This window comes from Anomaloglossus baeobatrachus, chromosome 7 (genome assembly GCF_048569485.1).
Source record: "Anomaloglossus baeobatrachus isolate aAnoBae1 chromosome 7, aAnoBae1.hap1, whole genome shotgun sequence".
NCBI lineage: Eukaryota > Metazoa > Chordata > Amphibia > Anura > Aromobatidae > Anomaloglossus > Anomaloglossus baeobatrachus.
In genome coordinates this window covers 45,687,236-45,700,770 of record NC_134359.1, presented here as the reverse complement: position 1 = coordinate 45,700,770, position 13,535 = coordinate 45,687,236, and the positions used below count along the sequence as shown (strand labels likewise).

Here is a 13,535-nt window from a genome sequence, read left to right as displayed (position 1 = left end):
CATGGCAACCGTATCCAGCTCGATACCCAGGAATTTCAAAACAGTAACCGGACCCTCCGTCTTCTCCGGCGCCAACGGGACGCCGAAGCGGCGAGCAACCTGCTCCACTGTCCGAAGCAAAAGGGAACACTGCGAGGATCCAGCAGGTCCCATGCACAAAAAGTCGTCCAAATAATGCAACACTGAATCTAGACCCGCCTCCTCCTTAATTACCCATTCCAAAAAACAACTAAACTTCTCAAAATAGGAACATGAAATTGAACAGCCCATAGGCAAACAACAATCTACATAAAACTTGTCCTCCCACCAACACCCCAACAGGTGAAAACTGTCCGGGTGCACCGGCAACAGGCGGAAGGCCGCTTCTATATCCGTTTTCGCCAAAAGCGAACCACGACCCAATTTCCTTAACCATTCCACAGCCTTATCAAAACGGACATACGATACTGAAACCAGCTCGGGATCAATACCGTCGTTCACCGACCGGCCAGTAGGATAGGACAAATGGTGGATAAGCCGAAACTTGTTAGGTTCCTTTTTCGGGACCAACCCCAACGGGGACACAACCAAGTCCGGCAATGGAGGGGCATCAAAAGGCCCCGCCATCCGTCCTAGTTCCACCTCCTTCTGTAACTTATCCGCAACAATGTCACCATGTAGGCGAGTCGACTGTAAATTTTTCAAACGAATCTCTCCCGTCTTAACCACTGACGGTATCTTGAAACCAAAACTAAAACCTTCACTCAACAATTCCGCCGACCCCCGATCCGGGTATCTACTTAGAAACGGCGCCATCCGATCTACCCTCACCGGGGTCCTCCCTTTTTGACGAAGACTCAGCGGCCTTCCCTTTTCCCTTCTGGAAGCACTTAAGGTGACTGTGGGCGCCACCACAGCCCGAACACTCGTGCTTGAATCGGCAGGAGGAACCAAACCGGCATTCCTTTTCATTGAACTGCCAGCAAACGCCCTTTTTGGGCCCCGGCGAGGTGCCAAATGATCCCCCGCCGGTGCCCCCTGGAAAGGACTGCGATGCCGACTTCGGCGCAGCCATCAGCCGCATCCATAGACTAATTTCTTTGTGGTCCCACCGTAAACTGGGTCTGACCGCCTTCCTCTGGCGAAACTGCTCGTCATATCTTAGCCAAGCAGTCCCCCCATAGGTCCTATACGCCTCACAGATAGAGTCCAGATAACAAAAAAGCGCCGAACAGTTATCCGGAGCCTTTTCCCCCACCACACTGGCCAGTATCACAAATGCCTGCAACCAGTTCTGAAAAGTGCGAGGAATAAGGCGATAACGCCGCCGTTCTTCCTCGTCCTTTTTGCTCTCATCCGGTTTAACCCGATCCAGATTAAACTTTTCCAACGGAAGCAATGAGAATATTTCAACATATTCATCCTTCCATATTTTGTCCCTGGTCTCCTGCTTCAGATGCGCCCCCAACGGTCCATCAAAGCAGACATACACTTCCCCTCTCGCCTTGTCATCTAATCGAACAATGTCCACTGCAGCCGCAGCTGCGGCAGCGGGAGCCGCAGCTGCGGCCGCGGGAGCCGCCACCACCGGCTCCCCAACCACATTGCCACCAGCAACCCCTCCAACCGCAGGAGTCACAACCTCCTGCCCCGTCGCTCCCTGCCACACCAAGCTAGGGCCCCCCACAGGGGCAAACAAACCCCTGACCAACCTCAACAATTCAGCTGCCACACTGCCGTCACCCGTCACCGCATTCATGACCTGTCCTCCAACCGGGCCACCAAGCAAACCACCCGTACCACCAACCACATTTACGCCCTGCACGCCATCCATATCACCAGACACACCATCCATAGCCAAACCAGGTGTACGAGAAATAGGAAAAACCGTGGTCTTACCAGGCTGACTCCGAGAAGATCCCGAAACAGCCGTCACATGTCCTCCGCGTCGCACTCCAGCCGCTTCGCCGACCTCCACGATCTGGTCCCCGGTGTCGTCCTCCGCGGCGTCCTCCTCCAAGGTGGCCTCATCTTCGTCACTGGACACAGGCCCAGGGAGCCCACCGTCCGGCAGACTCGACCTTAGGCCCCGTCCGCCCGCAGCACCATCCATCCTCCGCGCCGTCCGCGACGATCCAGACGCTGGCGCCGCCACGTAATCACCGCCTGGGGCATGCCGTCCGGCATCCCCGCGTGCTCCAGCTGATCCCGACGCCGTCCCATCGCTGTCCATCCGCTGTGATCCCAGGCCGGGCCCCGCCGATCCGGGCCGTCTCCGTACTGGCTCCCCCGCCGACACTGGGACCCCATGCTCCTGCATGGGCCCCGCTCTGCTCCTGGCCCTTGCTGCCGCTGCGGCCTCATCCGTGCCCTGGGATCCCGCTGGCCCACGCAACCCAGCTGGCCCCCGTGACCCCGCTGGCCCATGCGACCCCGCCGGCCCACGCGACCCCGCCGACCCACGCGACCGCGCCGGCCCACGCGACCGCGGCGGGTCAGGTGACCACACCGGGTCAGGCGAGCCTGCCGGATCGCGGGGACGCGCCGGGACGGGTGAGTACGCGGGGTCACATGACCGCGCCAGGTCAGGTGACAGCGCCCGGTCAGGTGACAGCGCCCGGTCAGGTGACCGCGCCGCCCCACATGACCGCGGCGCCCCACGTGACCGCGGCGCCCCACGTGACCGCGCCGCCCCACGTGACCGCGGCGGGTCAGGTGAGCGCGCTCGGTCAGGTGAGGCCGCCGGAGCACAGGGGGACGCCGGGCCATGCGAGCGCAGCGGGCCACGTGACCGCGCCGGGTCAGGTGACCGCGCCGGGTCAGGTGACCGCGCCGGGTCACGCGGCCGCGACGCGCGCGTCACTGCCGTGCGCCGCGAACCGGAAGAGGAGGGGAGGCCGGCCATGTCGCTCACCGCCCCGTTGCCTTGGTGCCCGCGGCCCGACTTCCGGCCGGGGCCTCGCGACGTCCCGGCTCCCGGATCCACCGCCGCACGTCCACTTGGGCTCCGTCTCCGCTGCCGGCTCCTCAACGTCATCTCAGGGCTAAGGCGTTCCGGGGGCCGCGTTCTTCGCTGCCGCTTCGGAGGCAGGGGAGTCCCATCTTCCTCACCGACGCCGGACCATTGCTGGAGCTGTTCGTCCATCCACCGCTGTCCACGCTGCTCCGCCATCCTCTTCATCTGTGCCATGAAGTCCTCCATCTTCGGGATCCAGCCACAACGATTACAGTCACCGTCCAGGTAGGAATGGCCCACCCCCCCTCTGACCTGCCCTATATACTACCCCCTATAGCGCCACCCCCTGACCAATCACACTGACCCCTGATCCTAACTGCCCCTTAGCACCACCCCCAAAATTCGCGCCCAAACTGACTTCTCCATTAACCCCCTATTAACCCTATGGCCTGGCATCCCTCCTAGTCATGTAGCCCTCCCTTGAGCCCCTTCGGGTCAGCAGTCCGGGCTCTTCCTTTCTGCATCAAGCAATAGACAGTGCAGTGTAGAGGATATAGAAAGTAAATGATGCAATTATTTTAAGGTGCCTATGATGACTGTCACTAGTTGGTGCTAGACACTACTTGCATGCAGTAAATGGAGAGGTAGGGGACCTTTGCACACTACGACATTGCAAGCCGATGCTGCGATGCTGAGCGCGATAGTCCCCGCCCCGTCGCAGCTGCGATAGCTTGTGATAGCTGCCGTAGCGAATATTATCGCTACGGCAGCTTCACATGCACTTACCTGCCCTGCGACGTCGCTCTGGCCGGCGACCCGCCTCCTTCCTAAGTCACACGGCAGGCGGCCAATAGAAGTGGAGGGGCGGAGATGAGCGGGACGTAAACATCCCGCCCACCTCTTTCCTTCTGCATTGTAGACGGGACGCAGGTAGGAGATGTTCCTCGCTCCTGCAACTTCATACACAGCGATTTGTGCTGCCGCAGGAACGAGGAACAACATTGTATCGTCACAGCAGCCACAATAATGAAAATGACCGACACTACACCGATCATACGATACTGACGCTTTTGCGCTCGGTAATCGTAGTTAAAACGATTTACACACTACAATGTCGATAGCAACGCCGGAAGTGCGTCACTTTCGATTTGACCCCGCCAACATCGCACCTGCAATGTCGTAGTGTTCAAAGGGCCCCGTAGTCAGACAGGCCAAGATCATAAACAAGCAGGGCCCGACAGCACACGGGGGCAGACAGAGATGAGGTCAAAATACAAGTCAAAGGTCAGGGTTCCAGGAGAGTCCATAAAAAATACACGGAGCATGCGGAGACGTGGTCAGGAGGAAGTCCGAGGTCAGAAGCTGGGAAGTCACAACAGAAACAGGGGGGGACAGGCAGAGACGGGTCAACAACAGTCCAGAGTCGAGAGGCCAAGATCTGTACACTGAGCACCACGGGAGCCAACAGCACAACTGAAACCAGGAAGTACGACTGGCAGCGCCCTGAGCTAACACGCTGCCTAATAAAGCAGAGCAATCACCGGGAATGAGAAGCATCTGTATGAGCACCTCCCGGGACAGCGTGGAACCCAGTGCTGTGAAACAACCAGCAGAGAATTCATCCGACAAAACGCTGTGCACCATAAGCAACATATACCGGTTCTCCAGGAGAGCATGATAGAACAATACAGAATGCTCTGCACATAGGAATCGTGACAGTACCCTAATTTTCAAAAATGATTTTTAACCCTAAATACGTGCATTTAAGTAAAAAAAATAAGCTAAATTGTCACTAACGGTGGTCAGTCCGACAATATATATACTGCCAAATGTTAGTTTTCCATTCATACATCTACTCGTCATTCAAAGATAATTGCTGTCTGTTTTTAACTGCTACGTGCTGAGGGGACATTTTTACACTAATTAGTGCAATTTGCAAATACTAGACTAATGACTTGTTTGAACGGTCGCAGAGACATAAACTTAATTATAGCTGCGTTAAAATGCACTTTGTACAAGTAAATTGATCATTTGGTGTTGGGAATGTCTTGACTCGTGATACTTTTTTACTGCGAATACAAGCGCATCGACTAAATGAACATCTGTGTTTTACTTACTCATTTTGCTATTTAAGTGGAAGACGATTGCATCTTAATATAAAAATCTTCTTGAAATAAGGAAAGATGAGACCTCATCTATATAATTGTGGCCTATTAAAATAATTCTAGATTATTGCTCGTTGCCTTGATCTGACATAATATATGCTAATATATGTATTTCTAATTGCTAGCGTTTGGACATGTATATAAATCAACAACTAAGTCGGAAGCCTTAACCTGTGCTTCGTGTCTAATTTTACATTGCTTTGTTAATAATTAGCTAATTAGGTTTCCTAATTCTGTCAGGAAAAAAAAATGTAAATCAAGGTAAATATATATATACAGTTTTGGGTGACTTCTACGTTTACAATCTACATCTTTTGTGTAATTATCTGCAAAAACATGGAAGTATTAAGTGGAGGGATGTGCAAGCACAGCCAAAGTACAAGGATATCGTCACGGTTCCGCTGTGCGGAGCATTTTGCATTTGAAAATGCTCTGCTGTGTGTCTTGTGCATTTGCTGGCAGGTTGTCATTCAGCACTAGGGTCCACGTTGGTTTTGGGAGGTACCTTCACAGATGCGCCTCATTCCTGGTGATTGCTCTGTTTCTTTACTGGGCTTGTTTTGTCTGAACTTCACCAGTCGTACTCCCTTTTTTCTCAGTGTGCTCTTGTCTCCTGTCTGGTGTAAGTATTCTGATCTTGGCTTCTGACCTCGGACCTCTTCCTGACTACGTCTTTGCTTGCTCCCTAAACCTTATACGTTACCTCCCTCCTGGCTTCTGACTTTGGACCTCTTTCTGACCACGTCTTTGCCTGCTCCCTAAACCTTGTATGTTACCTCCCTCCTGGCTTCTGACCTCGGACCTCTTTCTGACCACGTCTCTGTCTGCTCCCTGAACCTTATACGTTACCCTCCCGGCTTCTGACCACAGACCTCTTCCTGACCATGTCTCCGTCTGCTCCCTGAACCTTATACGTTACCCTCCCAGCTTCTGACCTCGGACCTCTTTCTGACCACGTCTCTGTCTGCTCCCTGAACCTTATACGTTACCTCCCGGCTTCTGACCTCGGACCTCTTCCTGACCATGTCTCTGTCTGCTCCCTGAACTTTATACGCTACTGTCGCGGGCGGAGGAGGGGACGCCACGCTCTCCCACTGCTCGGGTCCGGCTGGCACTGCGGCCTGCTGCTGCTGCTCGGTGGCTCGAGCGATGGGCCGGATCCCGGGGACTCGAGCGGCGCTCCTCGCCCGTGAGTGAAAGGGGATTGGGTTTTGGGATAGTTTATTGTCCGTGACGCCACCCACGGCTGTGGTGATTGAGTGGACACCACCGCTGCTCTGTTTGGGGAGCCCGGGAGTGATGGTACGGAGCAGCCAGTTGTTGATTTGCCCCTCCGTGGGTAGAGGTCTTGGTGCTCCCGGGGCCCAGTGATGGGGTTGGTATGGTGGACAGGCGGGTATGGGGCCTGTGGGGTTGCAGGGGCGCAGGGGCAGCGCTGTGCCGCACGGCACGGAGGTACTCACTCAGCCAGTAAACACGACACAGTTCTCGGTAAACAAACGGCTGGTTGGACGGGTCCCTCGGACGGTTACGATGCTGCGGTTCCCTGCAGTTAGCGGTGACGGTCTCTTCCCTGCACCTATGTAAAGTCTCTTGGTAGCGATGGGTCCCCACCGGTTACCCACTCCTCGGCTTCAATCTGGGCCGAAGGAGCCCTACTTTGCCCGCAGGCGCTGGCCCTGGGAAACTGGTGCCCTGGCGGTGCCGGTGTCTCCCCTTCACGGTCGGGCTGTTGCCTTCAATCGGGACTTGGTTGTTGGGAGACAGAGGTCCCCTTCACTGACGGATTTGGCAAATTATGGCGAATCCTAGCCTTGCCGGGATCCGAAAGGCCCCTGCCCTGGTGCTGACTGTTCTTCGTATACTGCTCTGGTACCGCCGGGTCACCACCCGTCCGCGGTCCTTCCAGCAACCTCCAAGCAGTCCCCCTGCAGACTATCACCGCCGTCTGCTGACCTTGCTGTCTCAGTCCGGGGCACACACCCGGACCAACTTCAGGCTTTACTACTGTCACTTTTTACTCTTTCTCTCCAGCTCCTCTACCACTTCACTTCTACTTCACTCCCCTAGCTTCAACTGCCTAGTTCTCCCGCCTCCAGGGCTGTGAACTCCTCGGTGGGCGGAGCCAACCGCCTGGCCCACCCCCTGGTGTGGACATCAGCCCCTGGAGGAAGGCAGCAAGGATTTTAGGTTAGCTTAGATGTTCCTGCAGGGAATGTGGGGTGCATGTGATGTTGTGAGCTGTGACCCCTGGCTTGCCCAGGGCGTCACACTACCTCCTGGCTTATGATCAAGGCTTGTCTGACTACCCTGCTATTCATACTGCCCATAGTGTCTAGTATCACAGATATAGTTGGATCTTGCTGACAGAGTGTCCAAGACCCCTTTGCCACATAAAGGGCTACCATGCTTTCTTAATCATTCTTAAGCTTCATTTACCAGATCCCAGGGATTGCCCTGGACTTTACCCTTTAAAGGGAATCTGTCAGGTGATTTTGTAGTACAATGCTAATGTTATCAAGTTTTATTGCACTACATTATCCTGTTACTTTGTTGTATGCCTCATAGAATTCAGTGTCTTGTGCACCCTAGTCAAGTATATGTAAATACAATTTACATATTCACTGCTCCCCCACACCCACATCTCAGTGCATTCACTATCACTGGTAAGAGGTGGGACGGAGTATGGATGGGGGAGCAGTGCAAATTCAGTTCAAATTTACTATCAATAATGCCAGCAATGAGAGGTGGAAGGGGGGAGCAGGGTATATGCAGTTTGTTTTTACTTAAGCTTGACTAGTTGCTATGTCACACTGAATTCTACAGAGCTTGTATTTACATATACTAAACTAGGGTGCACAACACACTGAATCCTATGAGGCTTACAACAAAATAACAGGAAGAGGGAGAGCTATAAAAGTTACTGATCCTGAAAGGTCTCCTTAAACCCTATTTAAAGATCACATTAATATTGTACTACAAAATAACCTGACGATTCCCTTTAAACCCTGTACAGGGATCTGGACCTACACAGAGACTCCTCGTCTGGGACTATAGAGTCAACTGCTGACCGGAGGAGCCAACTGACAGCAAGAAGGGTTGTTATGCTGGGTCAATACCAAGAGTTCATGTCAGGGACAAAATATAATCCAAGGCCAGAAAACAAGATAAACCAGGAGACACACTGGGAGCAAGAGCTAGGACTATAGACTAGGTAAGCAGAACGTATTGAATGGCAGTGAAAGTCAGAGGTTCAGGAGATTAAATAACAGACAGATCTGCTCAGGGCTCTCAGGAAGAAGTAATCAAATGCAGACAAAAATTAACCCCATAAGGCATAAGGCCTACAACAAAGATGTGGAAGAAGAGGGGACAGGAAGCTGCACACCCCGCCAAACATTTTTGAAAAATGTGCAGAGTTTACTTTGAGGGGGCATGACCATCAGTGGCTGGCAAATGCATCATAATTTATGCCACACAAGTGGTGTAAATCACATGAGAAACATACTGCAGATCCAAACTGGAATGCATTTTTGGTTGTGCCCCATGCCTCTTAATGAATTTGGGGCATTTTACTCTCGCGCACTGTTCATCAAGATTCTTGTGGAACACTTATAATGATGCATTTCGTAATTATACTGGATTTTGGAAGAATTGAGGAACAACAGATATCGTCGTTATTACCCCCCTGATATCGGTTACTTCTCAGCTTCTATAGAGTCCTAATCTGCAGAATGCATCTGTTGTGATACTGTTTTGTTTGTGTTTTTGCTGTATTTCACCATTTTCATGATTTTTTTTCTAGTTCTTCCCCTCACTCCCAGTTTTTACATCAGATAGTATGTCCTACTACCAAATCCTCAGTGACCAGGATGGCTATAAACATATCCACTATGTCAATGATACCATGGTAGGTTGCATTGCCTATAATTATTGCCTAGAGTTTGTCAATTCATTCTTCTTCCATTCTAGAGATATTGAAGTTAATTAAATACATTAACTAGGTTGCTTGCTGCACCCTTGGTGGGGCAAAATAACAGTGCACCGCTCCGCCCACTAGTTTTGCATACCCCTGCCTCCCTTAATGGTGATTCTCTGCAGATAGTGCTCACTTTTTGCAAGTCAGTGCTATCAATCACCATGAGGGATTGAGGGAGGCAGGGACATGCAAAACCAGTGGCTGGAGAGGTGCACTGAGCCTCTTATCTACACCCAGGGTGCACTGAGCCTCTTATCTACACCCAGGGTGCACTGAGCCTCTTATCTACACCCAGGAAGCACTGAGCCTCTTATCTACACCCAGGGTGCACTGAGCCTCTTATCTACACCCAGGGTGCACTGAGCCTCTTATCTACACCCAGGAAGCACTGAGCCTCTTATCTACACCCAGGGTGAACTGAGCCTCTTATCTACACCCAGGGTGCACTGAGCCTCTTATCTACACCCAGGATGCACTGAGCCTCTTATCTACACCCAGGATGCACTGAGCCTCTTATCTACACCCAGGGTGCACTGAGCCTCTTATCTACACCCAGGAAGCACTGAGCCTCTTATCTACACCCAGGGTGCACTGAGCCTCTTATCTACACCCAGGGTGCACTGAGCCTCTTATCTACACCCAGGTTGCACTGAGCCTCTTATCTACACCCAGGAAGCACTGAGCCTCTTATCTACACCCAGGATGCACTGAGCCTCTTATCTACACCCAGGGTGCACTGAGCCTCTTATCTACACCCAGGGTGCACTGAGCCTCTTATCTACACCCAGGGTGCACTGAGCCTCTTATCTACACCCAGGATGCACTGAGCCTCTTATCTACACCCAGGGTGCACTGAGCCTCTTATCTACACCCAGGGTGCACTGAGCCTCTTATCTACACCCAGGGTGCACTGAGCCTCTTATCTACACCCAGGGTGCACTGAGCCTCTTATCTACACCCAGGAAGCACTGAGCCTCTTATCTACACCCAGGATGCACTGAGCCTCTTATCTACACCCAGGGTGCACTGAGCCTCTTATCTACACCCAGGGTGCACTGAGCCTCTTATCTACACCCAGGAAGCACTGAGCCTCTTATCTACACCCAGGATGCACTGAGCCTCTTATCTACACCCAGGAAGCACTGAGCCTTTTGTCCAAACCCAGGGTGCACTGAACCTCTTATCTACACCCAGGGTGCTCTGAGCCTCTTATCTACACCCAGGATGCACTGAGCCTCTTATCTACACCCAGGATGCACTGAGCCTCTTATCTACACCCAGGGTGCACTGAGCCTCTTATCTACACCCAGGATGCACTGAGCCTCTTATCTACACCCAGGATGCACTGAGCCTCTTATCTACACCCAGGGTGCACTGAGCCTCTTATCTACACCCAGGATGCACTGAGCCTCTTATCTACACCCATGGTGCACTGAGCCTCTTATCTACACCCAGGATGCACTGAGCCTCTTATCTACACCCATGGTGCACTGAGCCTCTTATCTACACCCAGGATGCACTGAGCCTCTTATCTACACCCAGGGTGCACTGAGCCTCTTATCTACACCCAGGGTGCTCTGAGCCTCTTATCTACACCCAGGGTGCACTGAGCCTCTGGTCCACACCCAGGGTGCACTGAGCCTCTTGTCCACACCCAGGGTGCACTGAGCCTCTTGTCCACACCCAGGGTGCACTGAGCTCTTGTCCACACCCAGGGTGCACTGAGCTCTTGTCCACACCCAGGGTGCACTGAGCCTCTTGTCCACACCCTGGCTGCACTGAGACCTTTGTCTACACCCAGGGTACACTGAGCCTCTTGTCCACACCCAGAGTGCACTAAGCCTCTTGTCCAAACCTGGGTGCACTGAGCCTCTTGTCCACATCCAGGGTGCACTGACCATCCTATTAGCATGTTTGATTAAATTTCAGTTTCTGCATAATGGAGGCAATCATTAGAAGTATACAAGTGCAATTTTTATACAGGTCTATACCTTACAGCGCTTTGTGCATTTTGTATATTGTCAGTTTTGGTTTTTAACACCATTGATTTTGTCATATTCTTTATTTTTATATATTTTGTTTATTTAAACATTTCCGAAGTTAATATAACACTGAGGTGGGATTTTCTATTTTCAGTTCTTCTCTCTTTTATTCCCTGATAGGATAATGTAATCCAAATTACGAAAGGACGCTGGGAAGCGGTTTATATATTATATGTTACAGACAAAGCTATGTAAGTGTGTGATTATTTCTTCTATGGGTTACTCTATACATATATCTATATATATAATTGCCTTATTCTGTCTGTCTGTCTGTCTGTCTTGCTCCAAAATTCTGTCCTTACCGCGACAAGCGTCTCATTAGCCGCTCGCCTCGCCTCCGCCCCCCCCCCCGAACGGATTGGCCACTCGCCCAGGCTCCGCCCCCCCCACGAATTGGCCTCTCGCCCCGGCCCCCTGCACGCATTGGCAACTCGGCCACGCCCCGCCCCCCTCACGCATTGCACGCTCGCTCTAGCCCCGCCCCCCGCACGCATTCCTCGAAACGACATGAAGCCCCGACTCCCAGGTGAGTGCTGTACCCCCGGGAGCCCACATCAGCGTACGCCGCCAACCCAGCCGACACATACCCTCGCATTGCTGAGGTTCCCGGCGAGCGGGGGGCGGGCTACGCTGGTAACCATGGTACACATCGAGTAATATTGTGTAGCATAGTTACCAGTGTACACCGGCTCCCAGGTGAGCGCATCAAGGTCCTGCAGCGGCGGAACACACACACACACGCACACACATAAGAACAGACACACACACACACACATCAGATCACACTCACTCTCACACACACCTCACACACACATCAGATCGCATCCACACACTCACAACATCCAGTGATATCGCTTGCTTCTCGGCGGCAATAGTGTGCGTGCAGTGACCTTCCAGGACCTGCCGGAGGATCACATGGCGAGAAGCATGTGATATCTCCGGATGTTGTGAGTGTGAGCGCGTATGTGCAATATCGTCAATGTGTGTGTGCGTGTATGCGATCGGGTGTGTGCGTGTATGCGATCGGGTGTGTGCGTGTATGCAATCGGGTGTGTGCGTGTATGCGATCGGGTGTGTGCGTGTCGGCAGAAGGCAGAGGAGCACTGCGTGCAGCACAGCTGCTGGGACGGCACACCGGAGGGCACAGGCAGAAGTGGGGTGTGAGTGTATGCGATCAGATGTGTGCAAGTATACTGTCCGATGTGTGACTGTGGAGCACGATGGGGGGTGCACAGCATGGGGGATGGAGCATGATGGAGAGTGCGCAGCATGGGGGATGGAGCACGATGGGGAATGCGCAGCATGCGGGATGGAGCACGATGGGGGGTGCGCAGCATGGGGGATGGAGCACGATGGGGAGTGCGCAGCATGGGGGATGGAGCACGTTTGGGAGTGCGCAGCATGGGGGATGGAGCACGATGGGGAGTGCGCAGCATGGGGGATGGAGCACGATGGGGAGTGTGCAGCATGGCGGATGGAGCACGATGGGAAGTGCGCAGCATGGAGGATGTAGCACGATGGGGAGTGCGCAGCATGGGGGATGGAGCACGTTTGGGAGTGTGCAGCATGGGGGATGGAGCACGATGGGGAGTGCGCAGCATGGGGGATGGAGCACGTTTGGGAGCGCGCAGCATGGGGGATGGAGCACAATGGGGAATGCGCAGCATGGGGGATGGAGCACGATGGGGAATGCGCAGCATGGGGGATGGAGCACGATGGGGAGTGCGCAGCAAGGGGGATGGAGCACAATGGGGAGTGCGCAGCATGGGGGATGGAGCACGATGGGGAGTGCGCAGCATGGGGGATGGAGCACAATGGGGGGTGCGCAGCATGGGGGATGGAGCACGATGGGGAGTGCGCAGCATGGGGGATGGAGCACGTTTGGGAGTGCGCAGCATGGGGGATGGATCACGATGGGGAGTGCGCAGCATGGGGGATGGAGCACGATGGGGAGTGTGCAGCATGGGGGATGGAGCACGTTTGGGAGTGTGCAGCATGGGGGATGGAGCACGTTTGGGAGTGCGCAGCATGGGGGATGGAGCACGATGGGGAATGCGCAGCATGGCGGATGGAGCACGATGGGGAATGCGCAGCATGGGGTATGGAGCACGATGGGGAGTGCGCAGCAAGGGGGATGGAGCACAATGGGGAGTGCGCAGCATGGGGGATGGAGCACGATGGGGAGTGCGCAGCATGGGGGATGGAGCACGATGGGGGTGCGCAGCATGGGGGATGGAGCACGATGGGGGTTGCGCAGCATGGGGGATGGAGCACGATGGGGGGTGCGCACCTCCCCCCAAAACACACACACACCGCCACACATGTACTGCACAACACACCACACACACACTGGGAACCACAAACACCGCCCTACACAGACACCCACACACACAGACAACGCCGCACACACACAA

The 13,535-nt window shown here is 53.7% G+C and overlaps 1 protein-coding gene across 1 annotated transcript in view; it reads left to right on the top strand.

Annotated features, from left to right (window-relative positions):
• Positions 1 to 13,535, top strand: part of LOC142245858 (prolyl endopeptidase FAP-like) — a 164,861-nt gene that overhangs the window by 89,757 nt on the left and 61,569 nt on the right. Inside the window, exons 13-14 of the mRNA XM_075318841.1 lie at positions 8,906 to 9,010; positions 11,242 to 11,312. Coding sequence (XP_075174956.1) covers positions 8,906 to 9,010; positions 11,242 to 11,312 — 176 coding nt within the window. The remainder of the gene's footprint in view (positions 1 to 8,905; positions 9,011 to 11,241; positions 11,313 to 13,535) is intronic.